Source organism: Mastigoproctus giganteus, chromosome 10 (genome assembly GCF_048544385.1).
Source record: "Mastigoproctus giganteus isolate SK-2022 chromosome 10, ASM4854438v1, whole genome shotgun sequence".
NCBI classification, from domain to species: Eukaryota; Metazoa; Arthropoda; class Arachnida; order Uropygi; family Thelyphonidae; genus Mastigoproctus; species Mastigoproctus giganteus.
The window spans coordinates 112523244-112539577 of NC_143584.1; the positions used below are offsets into that span (position 1 = coordinate 112523244).

The 16334-nt window shown below is 35.0% G+C and overlaps 1 protein-coding gene across 1 annotated transcript in view; it reads right to left on the minus strand.

Annotated features, from left to right (window-relative positions):
* spen (spen family transcriptional repressor split ends) overlaps positions 1-15818 on the minus strand; it is a 575365-nt gene extending 559547 nt beyond the window's left edge. The window contains exon 1 of the mRNA XM_090382996.1: positions 15654-15818. Within this exon, the coding sequence (XP_090239122.1) occupies positions 15654-15736 (83 nt within the window). The 5' untranslated portion in view covers positions 15737-15818. The remainder of the gene's footprint in view (positions 1-15653) is intronic.
* Positions 15819-16334: the final 516 nt, after the last annotated feature.

Sequence of the window (16334 nt, forward strand, 5' to 3'; positions counted from 1 at the left end):
ATCTCTAAAGAAAGATTTAAAACCACGGAGTCCTAAGAAAACGAATTCCACAAAAGAGTTCTCAGGAAGACCAGACAGAAAAAAAGAGAGTTTATCTGAATATTTAGAGCCTTTTTATATAAGTAAAAACTTAAAATTTTGGTTTTTCTGGAAGTAATTACTATGTATAGAATTGGGTTTATGAGAAAGTTGTGTTTTTTTTTTTTTTTTTAATTAGGAGAATCAATGACTAAGGCCATATATGCTGTCTGTAAATTGCATGTGTTCTGTAGTTGATTTTCTGTTTGCTGAACAAAAATCCTGAGTTGCCAGTATAAAAAACCATACTACCCTCAATTGAGACTAACTCACTCAGTCATGTTGTGAAAAAGAACCATAAAAATTCCTCACGTCATCAACAGGACTTGAACTTGGGTTTTTTGAACCCAGCATGGAAAAGACAGCAATTCTACTAACTATGAGAGCTTAGGAAAGTGGCTTTCAATATATATATCTTTCTGCTTAATGTCCAATCTCCACGGAACTGATGGACATAAACTGAAGAATGCCTGTATACCCAGCAGTGACTGGCTACACATCAAAATTCTTAAAATATCCAGAGGACACATTAAATCCCCTTTCTATGCATTTTAATAGATTTTATCCTGTGTACATTGATCCAATTTTTCTAACTCTATGGGCACACTTCATCCAGCAATAATTTACAATATCTCTCGAGGAAAGCTCCTCCATCCTAATTTCTCTAATTAGTCTCAAAATTCCCACTGAATAGGCTGAAAAATGACCTTGCACAACTAGTACCTGCAGGTAGATAAACGTATTTTTTATACATACTGTATAAAAAAAAGTTCTTCTAACAAAACAAATGGACAGAAGTACAAAATGCATTGTTTTTTTTCTCATATGTTTGTTTCTCGTATGTTTTTCATAATAAATTGTTTCATATTTAAAATGGCAAGATATACATTCTAACCCAAGATGTAATCCCATAATGGATTACATCTTGGGTTAGAATGTAAGTCTTTCTTGGTTGAAAAAAAATTGAAACATCTGTAAACCAGAAATCTGAAAGAAAAAAAAAAAAAAAAAAAACACCAAGAAAGACCTGATCAAAGTATTTTAAGGCTTTAAATGTATTGAGTAAACGAAATGCCAATGGTACCCTTACTCGTTCTCAGATAATACACACAATAGGATACATTTATATTGGAAAAGGATGGTTACAGGATAAATGCGTGAAAATTTGTTTTCAGCCAGAGAGTATGTGATTGTTGGAATAAATTTCTGCTTAGTGTAGAAGAGGGCAGTTGAATAAATGTAATGGAAGAATGGACAAATTATAAGAAGGATGGGCAATCAAAGTAGGTAATATACATATATATATATTTTCAATGCTGTATAAGCATTGCATCCTTGCTCATTTTTCCAATAGTAATATTAAACTGCAGTAATAATGTATTCTGCTTTTCTCATTCTGAAAATATTCATCTGTTGTTTAATTTTAACCATCATTAATGTAACCTGGCATGTGCTACATACTTCATTATGTGATTGGAATATGATCAATTAGCCAATATTAGCATAAATTTGGACATCTTTTGCTAAATGAATTATGTACTTGAAAGCATACTTGATAAAATTCTGTCAAATTACTTTCCCTGAGAAAATGTGCAGAGTATATACTGCTAAAATTGCCTTTAAAAGGAATGCATGTTTTAGGCTCAAAATAAGTGCAAAAGCGAAAATGAACAGGCACTAAACTTAACCGACTGCCAAGGTCACACTGTGCAGTGCAGTCGCATTTTTACTGTGCTCAGTGTTCAACATAGTTTTTTGGTCGGATCTAGGTCACCAACGGTGTTGAAAGTTTGCCTATCGTGAGGATGCAATGTACCCTTCATACAGTGTTGATCTCCATCCTCTAGGATAGGTACAACAGGTAAAATCTTTAATAATTGTTTTTGAAAATTCTGTTAATAAATGACTACATTCACAGACTGCTCAAGCTACATCGTCAAGGTCGCGAGCCTCATAAGAAGGCATGGAAGTAGCCCTCTGCAGGTTAATCTTTGACTGAAGCTTCTCCACTGTCTTCACCTAAATACGGAACTTGAAACAGTATGGGTAAGACAATCGCAGTACATTCCTACTGTAAAATGAACCATATCCACATTAACATGCCAAGCAAATACATGGGTCAAGTAGTCCTACTCAAATTGATTTTATCTTGCTGGACTGATTGCAAGGACAAAGACAGTGACTGCTGTACAGCAGAGCCAGAAATAGCTTAATCCTAATTCTCCTTGTGGACTGCTCTTGGTGTGAACAAAAACTCTCACAGCTAACTGGACTAAGTCAAAGTCAGGTGTTTCTTCCAGGTGTGGTTTAGTTTTGTAACAGGAAAACTGTGTTAACCAGTGTAACCTTTCAAATACAACATTCAGGAGATGCATAGAAAACTGGACTGTTCACCCCTCTTGGTCAGTAAGCAACCACAATGTAATAACCTTTGATATAATACCTAATGAAACACAGCAGCTTTGAGAGTCACTCATGACTTCCCCAGATACAAAACTTAACTAATCAATTGGAATCCTTTTGATAAACTACTTAAGGAAAATTCACAGATGAAAAAGTGACAGATCCTACTTTTGGACCAACATCTAAAAGAATTGATCGCAATCACCACTGAAATATGTGACGAGATGATTAAGAAGAAACAGAGAAGACAAAATTCGGTTCCATGGTGGTCACAGAACCTTTCTACTCTAAGGAAGCATACAAAGAGCGCAAGACAAGATGTTCAGAGAGCTAGTAGACCTGAAGATGAGATAAACCGATTGAATGAAATATACAAAAATGTGAGAAGGACATATTTCAACAATATTTATATAAAAAAAAAAAGCTCCGCTTGGAAACGTTTAGTTAAACAAACTATGGACCAGGAGCCCTGGGGCTTGATCTACAAGCTGACTCTACAAAATTCATCCGGGGGAAATCTTCTCTGTATATCTAACATGGGCTGAGATGAGACTATGGAAACAATTTTGGATGAACTGATTATGCAGGATGAAATTGTACCAGAAAGTTTGGTACAAACAGGCATTCGTTTAGAACATCTTTCCTACGTGGGCCAAAGCCACAAAGATGATTCTGACAGGGACGAGGTAAGCCTCCAATAAGCAAAGTGGTGGTATTGCACCGGTTGATGAGAGTCATCTACCACCTAGTACTACGTGTTAACATAGAGGGGTGGCGTTCCTCCATGTGGTGTGGGTGCCACACCTCGACCCCTGCTTACGTTGGTTCACACCTGGGTGGTCACCCACCATGTACTTGTGCATGGAAGTTATACCCAGGAGGTAGGTCTTGCTGTTGCGACTTTGCGTAATGGCAAATGCCCTGGACTGGACCTATTAGAAATTACCATTGTTAAAAGAATCTGGAGCACCTGCCCCCAACTGATGATGAACCTTTTTAATGCCTGCCTACAATATGGATCCTTCCCCTCTCCTTGGAAAAAGGCAAATCTTAAATCACTCATTAAGAATCCCAACAAAACAGCAAATCAGGCAAATTCATACCACCCAATTGCTTTACATCCGGTCTTCGGAAAAATACTAGAGAAGCTTGATTGTAGCAAGATTCCAAAAGTAATATAAAGAAAGAAACCTAAACTACAGATATTAGTTTGACTTCACTGCTAGGATGTCTACAGTGGATGCCATTAACCTAGTTATTAATACTGCTTCAGCCTCCAATGAAAAGTATGTCCTCGGCCTCCTTGTGGACTTCAAATGGGCCATTGACACTGTTTGGGGGCAAATTGTCCTGGAGAGGTTCCGGGAGGGAGGGGTCACAGTGCCTATTTATCGTCTCATCACAGATTATTTCCAGAATCACTCACTTGTGGCCTCCAGTGGATCCTGCTCTGTTGCAAGACCTGTGACTCGTGGCTGTCCTCAGGTATCAGTTTTCGGACCAGTATGCTGGAATGTGGTCCTTGATGGGTTACCTACTAAAACTAAACATCATTGCACTACTAAGATCGCTTATGCAGATGATCTAATTATCCTTGTTTCTGGAAACTACAGACTACAACTTGAAATCCATGCTAATGAAGTCCTATCAGACCTAGTTGAGTGGTGTAATGCACAAACTAACTATTTCTGTTCCCAAAACAAAAAAATTCTTCTCAAAGGAAAATTAGACCCAAATAGACCTACAAGTATAAAGTTAAAGAACAATCAATAAAATTAGTTAACTCATACAAATACCTAGGAATTATGTTAGATAACAAACTCCAATTCATTACCCATGCTAAATATGCACTAAACAAAATCAAGACTTGTACTAAGCAAAATAATCAGAATTACCGAGGGTTCTTGGGGTCTGAAACCCTCCACTCTCAAGCTATACTACAAATGTATATTTATCCCTGTTGTCTGCTATGCTGCAGGTGCTTGGGGGCCCCAGTATACGCAAAGGCATGGTGGAAAAAATCTTAACTCAAACCCAGCACTTCTTCCTGATTGCAACTTCAAGAGCTTGTCACACAATTTCAAATTGCCAATTAAATACAAAGTACTGTCCAATTACTTTCAGTATTGTAGAAGGAACAGTACTGCAGCACAGTTCAACCAGTTTTCTGTTAACCTGGATGTGACACTGAAAGAAGACAACACTAGATTAAGAACCCAGTTCCTCCAGGAGTGGCAAAACGAATGGACTAATGCCAACACTGGAAGAATTACTACCCTTTTTATACCTCAAATTGCTGAATTTGACAAAATCCACTAGCCCTGGTTTAATCCAGATCGTCACTTAACTTTCCTTCTATCCGGGCATGGCAGCCTAAATTCAAAGTTATTTACTCTGGAGCCCTCAGAAAATAAAGTACTTTGTGCAGTTGTTACATAATTCAACTTGGTTTGATCTTAAATTCCACAGCTCAGCTAGAAATAGCAGTAGGGCTGTTCATGAAAAATTATGGTCATTCTTTGCTGAACAGTCCTTGTAAAAAAATTAGGTTGATCAGCTGAGAAGGGACAATTGACATTTAACAATGATAAATGCAAGGTACTGGCATATGGACAATAGTAATCCAAAAATATACCAATTGGACAGTACCACACTCATGGCAGTGAAGAACAAAAGAGACCTAGGGGTAATTGTACAGTCTGACATGATGTTCTGAGCAGTGCAGACAGGCTGTTAGAACAGCTCATGGGGTTTTGTTGACAATATACAGGAATATTGCCAGGGCTGGTGCTAGTGGTACCCGAGGCAAAACCTTGGGTAGCACAAACGGCGTCTAATTCATACCATATCTTAACATGCAGTAGCACATCTAGCAGTGCCTATTTTAGGTGGCACTGGCAAGTGCCTCACTTGCACACCCCTAGGGCTTGCCCTGAGCATTACCAACAGGAACAGGAATGTGATTATCCTGTTGTATAAGACAATGATCAGGCTACATCTTGAGTACTACATACAAGGTCCAGAAGATTCATTTTACGTAGAATGTGGATATGCTATGGGTGCAGTGAAGAGCAAGGAGATCGGTGAGGGGAAAACAAAAAAAGTTGCTCTTATTACAAAAGATTTCAGTAATGCAATGTATGAAAATTTCAGTTCTGGAAACTATGTACCTGTGAATCTGATTGAGGTGTTTAAGACTTTGAACAGATCAAGTAAGGTAACTCTTGATGGCATCCTTACTCTTATTCAGATAACACCCACACATAAGGAGGCATAAATTAAAATTGAGCAAGGATGGTTGCAGGACAGATGTGCAGAAATTTGCCTTCATCCAGCAGGTGGTTGATTGTTGGAACAAACTTCCATCTGGATGCTGTGAAAAGTGGGTCATTTGAATAAATTCAAGGAAGAACAAGACAAACTATTAGAAGGGATAGACAGGTGATATGGGAAGTTTTTTTTTTTTTTTTTTTGGCTAATGCTTTGTAAACTAATACTAATTGTACAGTCCAACATGAAGTTCTCTGAACATTGCATACAGGCTGTTAGGACAGCTCAAGTCAATGATACACAGGAATTTTGCCAGCAAGGAAAGTAACTACCCCAATGTATAAGGCAATGGTTAGGCCACACATCATGCACACTGTGTGGACCCTCACTGTAAGAAGGTTGTGGAATTGGTGCAGAAAAGAGCACCAGATTAGCCATGGAAATAGCAGGGCAACTTTACAATAAAAGATTTCATTTATACAAATTGCAGCAAATGGAAACTAGGCACCTGCAATGAGACCTGATTGAAGTGTTTAAACCTTTAAATGGATTGAGTAAACTAAACACTGATACATCCTTACTCTTTCTCAGACAATAACATATAAGAGGGTATTAATTTAAAATGACAAAGGATGGTTGTAGAACAGATGTGCAAAAAATTTGTTTCTGCATAAGTTTGCATCACTTTTCACTACTAATATTAATACTACATAAAAATAGTGCACCTAGAATTGGCACATTAGTAGGAAGTTATAATTAGTCAGACAAAGAAAAGATTTCTAAGGTGTCATAAAATGATTCCTTGGCAGGAATAAATTCATGTATTTAAAAATTTGCACCAGAACTTTTTTTTTTTTTTTTTTTTTTGTAACTAGTCATCATGAATATAAAGAAAGATTTCCTATAATAGAAGTAATATAGATATACAGAGCAGAAAGAACTACGAGAGTTACTAACTGGCATAAATGATTTCTCAGAGTACTCTTTGATTTATCCATAGTAAACTGCACACAGTAAAAAAATTAAGTTCATTCACAGATTCACTCTGGGTATTGCAGTGATTCTCTGAAAGCAATGACAAATCATCTTAACAATGTATTTTGAACAGTAAAGCATTGTTAAGAAGGGCACAAATCACCAATTTCAAGAGTGTGTTCTGTGAAAGAAGGGGTTTGCTAGTTGAAGAAAAATAATTCTGGAATGAAAAAAAAAAAAAAAAAACACCTCTTGTTTTGGTATGGAAGAAGCTTTAAAAATTATGTTTATGCAAAGAATGGTTAGATTATTTCAAGAATGAATTACGATATGCCCGACTAAACAATTTATACATTGAAAAGGAGGAGAAAATGTTTGACTTCAAGAGGGAATATCATTCTTGGATTTAACAATGGTAAATTATCTAAAGCAAAACTAAATATCACTGTGTATCTTGGTTGAACAAGGCCATGGACTAGATATGCAGAACATCTCTGTCTAGCTTTTGTATTTTGGGAGATTAAATGTACTCATATTCTGTTCCACATTCACAGAATTGGCCAAAGAGTGTAATTGCTGGTGGCATTGCCATCTGTCATAAAACCAGCACACTTCAATAATTGGATGAGAGATACCACACAAACACGTGGATATAATTAGACTTAACTTGATTGTGAAATTTTTCCTGTTTGTGCAATAACTAGCAGAGATTTTTGGAATTTCCAATCAAATAAAATACTTTTGATAAACAGCAAATCACTGAAATAGTGCTACACACCTTATGAACCCACACTAGCTTTCTTTGAGAGGCTCCTCTCTCAGTACCAGAATATAAAACTCATCTTTAACATGTTCATTGTTAAAGAATGCAATTATTCTTGAATGGTGCAATACTATGATCAGTATTCCACGTCAGTCATCCTCAATGATCAAAAAAGGTTTGACATTTCATTTTCTCCCATGCATGACAGGATCGAGCACTATTGTGCTGTAAGTAGCAGCGGGGTAGAGTCACCAAAATGCAATCGGGCTTCATCAAATTGGAAACAGTTAAGTAATAGACAATTAGAATGCAATTGTAGCTCTTGTTATGCAAGTTTGTGACAAAAATCTTATTTTTTTTTTTTTAAATTAATAATACACTTCAATTTCTAATACTGCACTAGAATGCCTAACTATAAAATAAAAATGCTGATTAAAGAAAGTTTCACTGCAAAGATCACTAATACTGGAAAACCAAAAACCTAAGGGAGAAAATGAAATTAAACAAAAAAATTTTTTTTCTAGGTGGTTACCCTCCCAACTACTGTATTCAGAGGCTTAAGAATGTGTACTTTCATCCAAATAGGGCAGTTGACTACAGATTTATGAAAGGATTCTATTTACATCTGTCCTGAATCCATTCACTTATTTTTATTTTTGAAAAAATTGATAGGAATTAGCAAATTAAGCTGAATTTCAAAATTATCTGAAATTTGGTGAAAAAGTCATTGAAGCATGCCTGGCTCTCTCCATCAAACTAGATGTAGCTTTGGCCAAGAAAAAATGCTTTATGCATGCAATACATTTTAATATTAACATGTTCTTCACTTAGTCTCATATATGAAGCTATTTTGCAAATCAGAATAAAAACTTTCTCAAACTACAAAGTAAAACAGCATAATTTAAAATATTCATGATCTGGATGTGACAAACAAGAATTGTAAACTACGTATATCCATAAATTTTTGTGAACTGTTTTCCTGTCTTCAGTATGCATCTGAAGAAGGGGAAAACAATTCCTTCTTTTATGATCACAGTTTTATCACAATTATATGCATATTTTACATCAATGCCTGGAATCATCTGGGATTCTTCCTCTAGCTCAGAATAATCACCTGAGAGGGCATAAATTCAAATTGAGGAAAGACAGATGTAGGATAGACGTGCAGAAATTTGCCTTTAGCCAGCGGGTGGTTGGTTGGTGGAACAGACTTCCATCCCTTGTCATGGAGGTTGATAGCCTAAACAAGTTTAAGGCTGAGCTGGACAGGTATTTTGAATGAACAGAGGGGTGAAGTGGAAGTGGGTTTTTTTTTTTGCTGATGCTGCATAAGCTTGCTTTCTTGCATCAAATGCCTCTACTAATCCTAATCATTTTTGCCATGATTCTTAACCTTTCTAGAGACTGTCAGATTTCTGGGCAAGACTCTAAATTTCCTTTGAAAATTAAATGCAAAGTACACATATCAAATTTTGCTTTTTGTACAAGTTTGATTTAGTTGTTGAGTGGCTGTATTTGCATGACTACTCAGGGCATAGTTCACCAGTTAATATGGGCTTTATCTCTATCAGTTTGTATGCTCAAAGATCAGGCCTAAACAGAAAATAACTTGCAGAAGAAACTCTGCTCCTTCCTTTCTGAGCCTAATTAATTAGCCACTAACTGAAAGAGAACCTTCTTTAGAATTTCTCCTGTTTTCACCAGGGTTTTTAACCGAGGCCTTGCCAAACAAATGATGAACCCACTATGTTATAACTTGACAGCTTAGAAAAGAACCCTAGGAACATAAAAGGAACTGCCCAAAAATGTATAACACAAAAAAGTAGGTTGAGAATGTTCATTCAGTTTAGATTCTGTATATAAATGAACTGTTATCCTCTGCAAGTCCTTTCCTAAGTGGTCAAGTTATAAAGAGGTTTAATTTAATTATCAGCTTGTCATCAGAAAGCATTACTAGGAAATAACATTCTGCAAGAAATCTGAATAACATCACATTCCCCCTCATTCGGTGTTTGATTTAATGTTTTCTCTGAGGATCAAAGATTGTTGATGCAAACTTTTACAGCATTAGCAAAAAACAAAACTTACCCACCACCTCTAATAATTTGTCTAATTCATCTTTCCAGTAGCAAAGTGGTCCAGTGCATAGAACACGTGCCTTGAGTTCAAGCCTGTGACTGCTAAATATAGTGCTGTCTCTTGTATTCTCCCTATCTTGTGAACTCTTCTGACTGTGTGGTCATCCCACATTATACATAGAAAATTTATTATTATTATTTTTTTAATTTATTGAATCTAACCACTTCCACAGCACCAGATAGAAGTTCGTTCCAACAATCAATTCACTCTTTTTCTTAAAGCAAATCTTTGTAAATCTATCCTGCAGCCATCCTTTTTGAATTTAAGTTTATTTTCCCTTATCTGTGCCATCCAAGAAAGAGCAAAGATGCTATCAGCAGCTTGGTCAATCCATTTAAAACCTTAAACACTTCAGTCAAGTCTTCTCACAGGTGCCTAGTTTCCAAGTACTGAAGTCTCACGGGAAGAGTACTCTTTTGTACCAGACTAACTAGTTGCTACTCTCTGCACTCTTCCACATCCTTCTTAAAATGAGGCTTCCAGACCTGTATGCAGTACTCAAAGCACTGCTTAACCATTGCTTTATACAACAGGATAATCACCTTGTCATTCTTTCTGGAAAAATTCCTGTAGTCACTGACAGAATGACATAGGTTGCTTGGACAGCCTATCTGTACTGCTCAAAAAAATTCTTGCTAGACTGGACAATTACCCCTGTCTTTTTCATTCTTCCTTGAGTATGGTATTACTGTTGCCTAAGTGCATTTATTGATGTTCAACTTTACCCTGCAATTTATTGATGTTTAACTTCAATTGCCATCTACTCAGTCTGTCTCTATGCACTTAGGCAACAGTATTCACTATGCACTAAATTCTCTATGTTTTGTTGTAGCAGCATATAATCATCCTACCAACATTTGTATCATCAGCAAATTTCAACATTAAACTTAATGTCTTCATCAGTATTGCTAATAAACATTGAAAACAGTGGGGCTCCACATAAAACACCAATCCAAGAGCAGTAGCCATTAATAAGCACTCTGTCTCCTACCATTGTACGATCTCTTTATCCATAGCAGTACCCTGCCCCTAATGCCACACTGCTCCAATTTGTAGAGCAATCTTTCGTGTAAAACAGTATTTTATCTTTACTTCCCAGGAAGACATTAAATATTAAACTTTATTTGTTTGGGGGAGGGATCTGATTTATATTAGGCTAGCTCTGTTAGAAACTTCAAGTAATATTAACAGAGGGACTCTGGATTCTTAATATTACTTATTATAAAAAATTCATATATGAAGACCTGTATTTTGATCCTATTATGTGGAGATTTTTTTTTTTTTAATTAACAGAAAAACTGTGGAAAAAAACAATGATTTTTGAGGAAAAGAGAACTAAAATATGGGTATTAATGTCAAAATAATTCCCATGCAACTAAAAATGAATAAAACAAGGCCTGCCTGTAGCTTCCTGAGTGTGTAGAAAGAATACTGTCTAGAAATGAATATAGTGCAGTCTCTATTGATTTTTTTATTTAATGAAGAGAAATAAAGTGGCTAAAAAGAAAGGAAGTAATAAATTAACTTTACCCACTACTTTTAGATTTTTTTTTCCCTGTCATATGATGAACATTAATGCTAGTTTTCTCATATTTTCAGTAGCTTTTTACTATTTTGCATAAAACTTTTACAGTACATTGTGATCTGAGGGGAAGAAAATCAAAATTAATTAATACATTTCTAATTTCTATTGTTATGCTAAGGGCCTTGTTCTATAACAATACAGAATATCTTCTTGAATGAGCAATCTCAACCTGCTGGCAATCATCCAAAATTCAGTATCATTTTGGTGCCATAGAGTAGAGATCTTAAATAGAGAAGAAAAAAAAAAAAGGCGCGGGGGGGGAGTAAACTTTGTCAATCAAATAATGCAATGTTTAATATAACAGAATTAAAAAAAAAGAACTAAATACAATGGTAGCATCTTAAAATTAATTCTCTTCATAATTAATATTATTGTAGAACTCCGGTGGTGATCCAATGAGGTCTATTTGGAAGCTCAACATTCTAATTTACATATTACAGTAAAAAAAAATATATATATATAATAATAATCCAATTTAAATTAGGTGATTTTTAAAACTAAGTTTAAAAATTTAAGTCAGGTTTTAGTTTCTTGAAGTTAAGTATTATAAAATAATGTTTATCATAAATCAAATTAGAAATATTATTTATCTTGATTTCTTTCTTTTTAATTTTGTTTCAACATTACTTAAACTAACCATGGTTCATCCACTTAAATAATGTAGTTCTTAACGGGCAGATTTTCATAACCTAGAATGAAATAGAAAATACACTTGTAGGTCAATTACTTCTCTAAGATGTCATAAAAAAAAAAAAGGACTTTTTGCGACGAAACTCATATTTGAATAGCAAGCACATCTTCGTTATAATTATGAGAAGTAAAACGTTTCAAAATCTTTGATGAATGACATCTCTTCAAATGGAAATCTTTCAATTAACCGAGGGAAGTTTTTCTTTATAATGATGTATGCCAGCGAATTTCATGATAATGGTGTATTTATCACGAAATAAATTTCAAGATAAACACAACCATACGATTTATCAAAATTCCTTATTATTTTATTTTATTTTTTTACCCTTCATATTTCAATTTCCAACAAGCATAGCTTCAATAACTATTCAGAATCGGTCACATCATTATATGACTTTATTATAAATACATTTCAATATTTTTTGCGCATATCTTAATTAAACAGAAACATAACTTTTATAGTTGATAATGTGTAAACCTTTAAACGCTCAATGCAAACAAGGAGAAAAGAACACCCTACACCACTGCACTCATTTTGTTGCTGCCCACTAAATGGAGGGCTATCGCGTATACCATTCGTTTTGAAGGGTGGGATTTGGATGCTGTAGCATCCATGTTGACACGACACTATTTGACAGTCGCGTGAGACTGAAATTCAACTGCACAAAATGGCAACTAAAAAGCTGGCTTTGTTCTATAAGAAATCTTAATGTATTTGTTTTCATACTTATATATAAAGTATGAAAGCAAATAGGATTTTCTCCCATTACAAGCATAACTTTTATTAATGGATTCTCTTTCTTTTTATTAAGAGTTATGGTGCTTTCTTCTCCTTTTTGAAATTGTGCAAATGAATTTACACAAAATCCTGTGTAACTTCAAAATAACACCACGTTGGAAACGCAGATTTCAATGCGCTGACGTTTCAAGAATTTGTATTATTTCATTTCGATAGACCAAACTTTATATGTATCCAAATGTGTAATGTGTTGATTCTTAACATGGTACAAATAAAGCTAATAATGGGAAGAAAACAAACCAAATGCTAAGTTACAAATGAAATCAAGACACTGTTCAATTTTGAAGCGCTCATATAGACAACATTCAAGACAGCGGGAACTACACACAGGAATAAATTCATCTTTTATCACTCCAAACAAATAATTACCATTTCCATTTTTTTTTTTTTTTTAAGGAATGAGATCCTTATTCAAGGGACAAGTAAGTTATTTTTAAAAAAGCACTTATCCAGATAACTGTTTTTTAACTATTTCTTAAAATCATAACTAACTAATTTGTAATAAAATCAATTCTCTAAAAACATGAAAGCCGAATTGTATTCGCTATACAAAATTTCAGACTTCTCCCAAAATAATTCGGATATCATAACTTGCAATTACACACACAAAGAAACTCGCGCACCTTGAACAAATTTACGAAATTCTCTATTAACTCCCGTCTAACCATGGAACCCTTTTTCAAACAATTTTTCCGCGGATCCCCAATATTTAAAAGCAGTAATATATACTTATACAACTTTAAAAAAAAAAAGTAACAAAACATTAGCGGAAGCCCAGAGATTCCTTTGGTGAAGCCAGTTTCCGCTAAAACACGGCTCTCTAATATATAAATCATTCTATCTCGGGTATTTTTTAAACTCTCTATAATACAGCTTTCGTAAATATATTTTGGGAAACCGCTACTATTTTGTATTTCTTAATTTTGCCCTAAACTACTATACACCAGTCTCTCAACTTTCTACTTCCAGCGAACCTCCTAACAAAACCAAAATCGGCAAACGATCTCCCCCATAACAAGCTGTTCTTTTGAGTTATGGCACGTCGCGATCCCCCAGGAAGTTGAGAACCACTGCACTTCTATGTTTCGTTGGATTGCATTCTTAAGTCACGTGCAATCCGTGATGCCGTTTAGATAACGCAGAAATGTCGCTATATCAAGAATATCCGATTTTTAAAATCTCTCTCTTTTGTTAAATTGCTATACTATTTATATATCTGTAGCCCTATATATACAGGGGCTTACAAACACATTGTAGGACTAGCTGTAATTCTGACATCAATGAACTGTTCTACTACTAGCGCCTGGTATAAAATGGCTCCTAGAATAGCTTCGCAATACTCGTACTGTCCAACTGTACATGAAGACTCGTGGACGAAGCATCAGTTTACCAACATATGTTACTAGGTTACAGTAGAGTTTTCTTTTTCTCTCTCGCGAATCAATTATACTCACACTATTTTTATAAAAACAAAAATGATGGTAACTCACTTTTGCACTATTTTTCAAAGTTATAAATACAAAATTTTATTCAGTATTTTAAAGATTGTTCTAATGGCATATATGAATTAAAGAATAACGCCATTAAAGACAGATTGTGTTCGAAGCGTTTGAGAAAACGGTTTCCAGACGAAAATGTTAAAAATATAGAGGGGAGAGGTTGGTCTTAAACTAAATTTTTTGAGAATTGCATTGGCAATGAAAAATTACTCTACAGTAAGTAATATTACAGAATGATCCTACAGAGGAACCAAAACAAAGGATAAATATGATCCATGCTATTTCGAAATTACCGAATGGATTTTCATTTTAAAAATATACATACTTTAGATATATATGATATGAACTAATCATTGTATTAAGATTTACATATTCTGCTTATCTAACCTGCGTGAAAATATCGGGATACTGTAATCAAGAACAAAGTATAACTATAAACAAAAACTAACTAAATGAAATATATTCGTAACACCATGCAGTTTATAAAACGCGTGCCGATGTCCTAAATAAACAAAACAGCAACAATAACAAAAAAAAAAAAAAAAAAACTGAATGAATATGACTACACAAAATTAAAGTTAACGCTTCTAATATAACAAAAACAAAGAATCGATCACTTACCTTGCATCCAAATCTTCACATAACCAAAAATTTGCGGCATTCCGCGTAAACTACTTTTTAAAAAAAAAAAAAAAACTCTAAATTAAATAAACACCACACTAAAGGTATTTTTTAACACTTAGATCTAACCAATGCATATAAAAGTGTTTTAGCCTTTATGGAAATATGCGTGCTGATTTTTTTTATCTTATCCTTTGATATGCCCTGAAAGATTAACTGTATACATATTCTTTAAATTAAATACGCTACTAAAAACCTAACTCATTAATAAACACAAATAAAATATCATCTATATTAACTACAACTAGGCGATTTCAAAAATTAAAAAAATTCCATAAGGCTCGCAACACAAAACACGCTCAAAAATAAAATAACAATTGCCCGTTATTGGTCAGAAAGTATTCATTCAGTCGTAATTTAAAATAATTTTCAATGACAAGTGGCAAAAAAATTTAATACTCGGTACACGGCCCTAAAAATACCATGTACAGATGGACAGACTGGGATTTCGGTGCATTGGCCCACGCAAGTCGCGAGTCGTGGGCAATGCAGACGACACTCGTGGCTGAAAACCAATTTCACGATTCCTTTGTATTTGCCTCGAAGTTGTTAAATTCCAAGATGCGATGCGTATATGACTTATCCAGGAAACAGGAAAAGAAGAGAACAAAACTGTAGGGAAGAAATGCGGTAAAACAATAACATCACACCGAAACACGCACACCACCGAATGGCTTGATACAGCAGAGGCCACCAATGCTAGGACTCACAGCACGCCTATCCAACATGGCACACAGTAGGCCGCCAAAATTTGAAGGCACACACACATACCGTTTGAAATGCTCCAATATCCTGTCCTCACGAATATTATGCGGTAAATTCCCGACCCAGAGGTGTCTAGTCTCTCTAACCATCTTGCACCGGCGTCCACATCAGGTCTTCATGTCGCTTCTCTCTCAATACGGCCATCAAACATTATCATATACTATGTGTTTTCCTCGCGTCCTACACTACACGCAAGATCTCCGCCGCTCGTATGACGTCATGCAAAGCAACCATGCTCTCGCGAAGGACGGGAGCCTGCGAGCACGCAGTGAGAGAGAAAGAGAATTCAGTTCATTCACGCCATAACGAAGACTACGCTTTTAACGTAAGTTTGTCATTTCGTGATGCGCATCATATGAAATCTTACTTTATATAATAAGGTAATCTTTGCATCATTTACCCAAAAATAAAGAGGAGAATGATTGAATAAATGAACAGTCTAAGTTTTGGTCCAAAAATCGTAAAAATATTTTTATTTATTCTTGTCTCATTTTATACAAACCTCATTTTCCAGTGTTGTTACAATAATTCACTTTATTACATTCTGAAACATATTACATGTGTGTGATTAATCTATAATCATAAAGCCCAACTGATACGTTAAGGTGTTTCTGTTAAATATAAATGTTACCTGAAACTTCTGATTTTTGTGGCACCCTATTAATAATAACCTGTGTCGTTTATTGA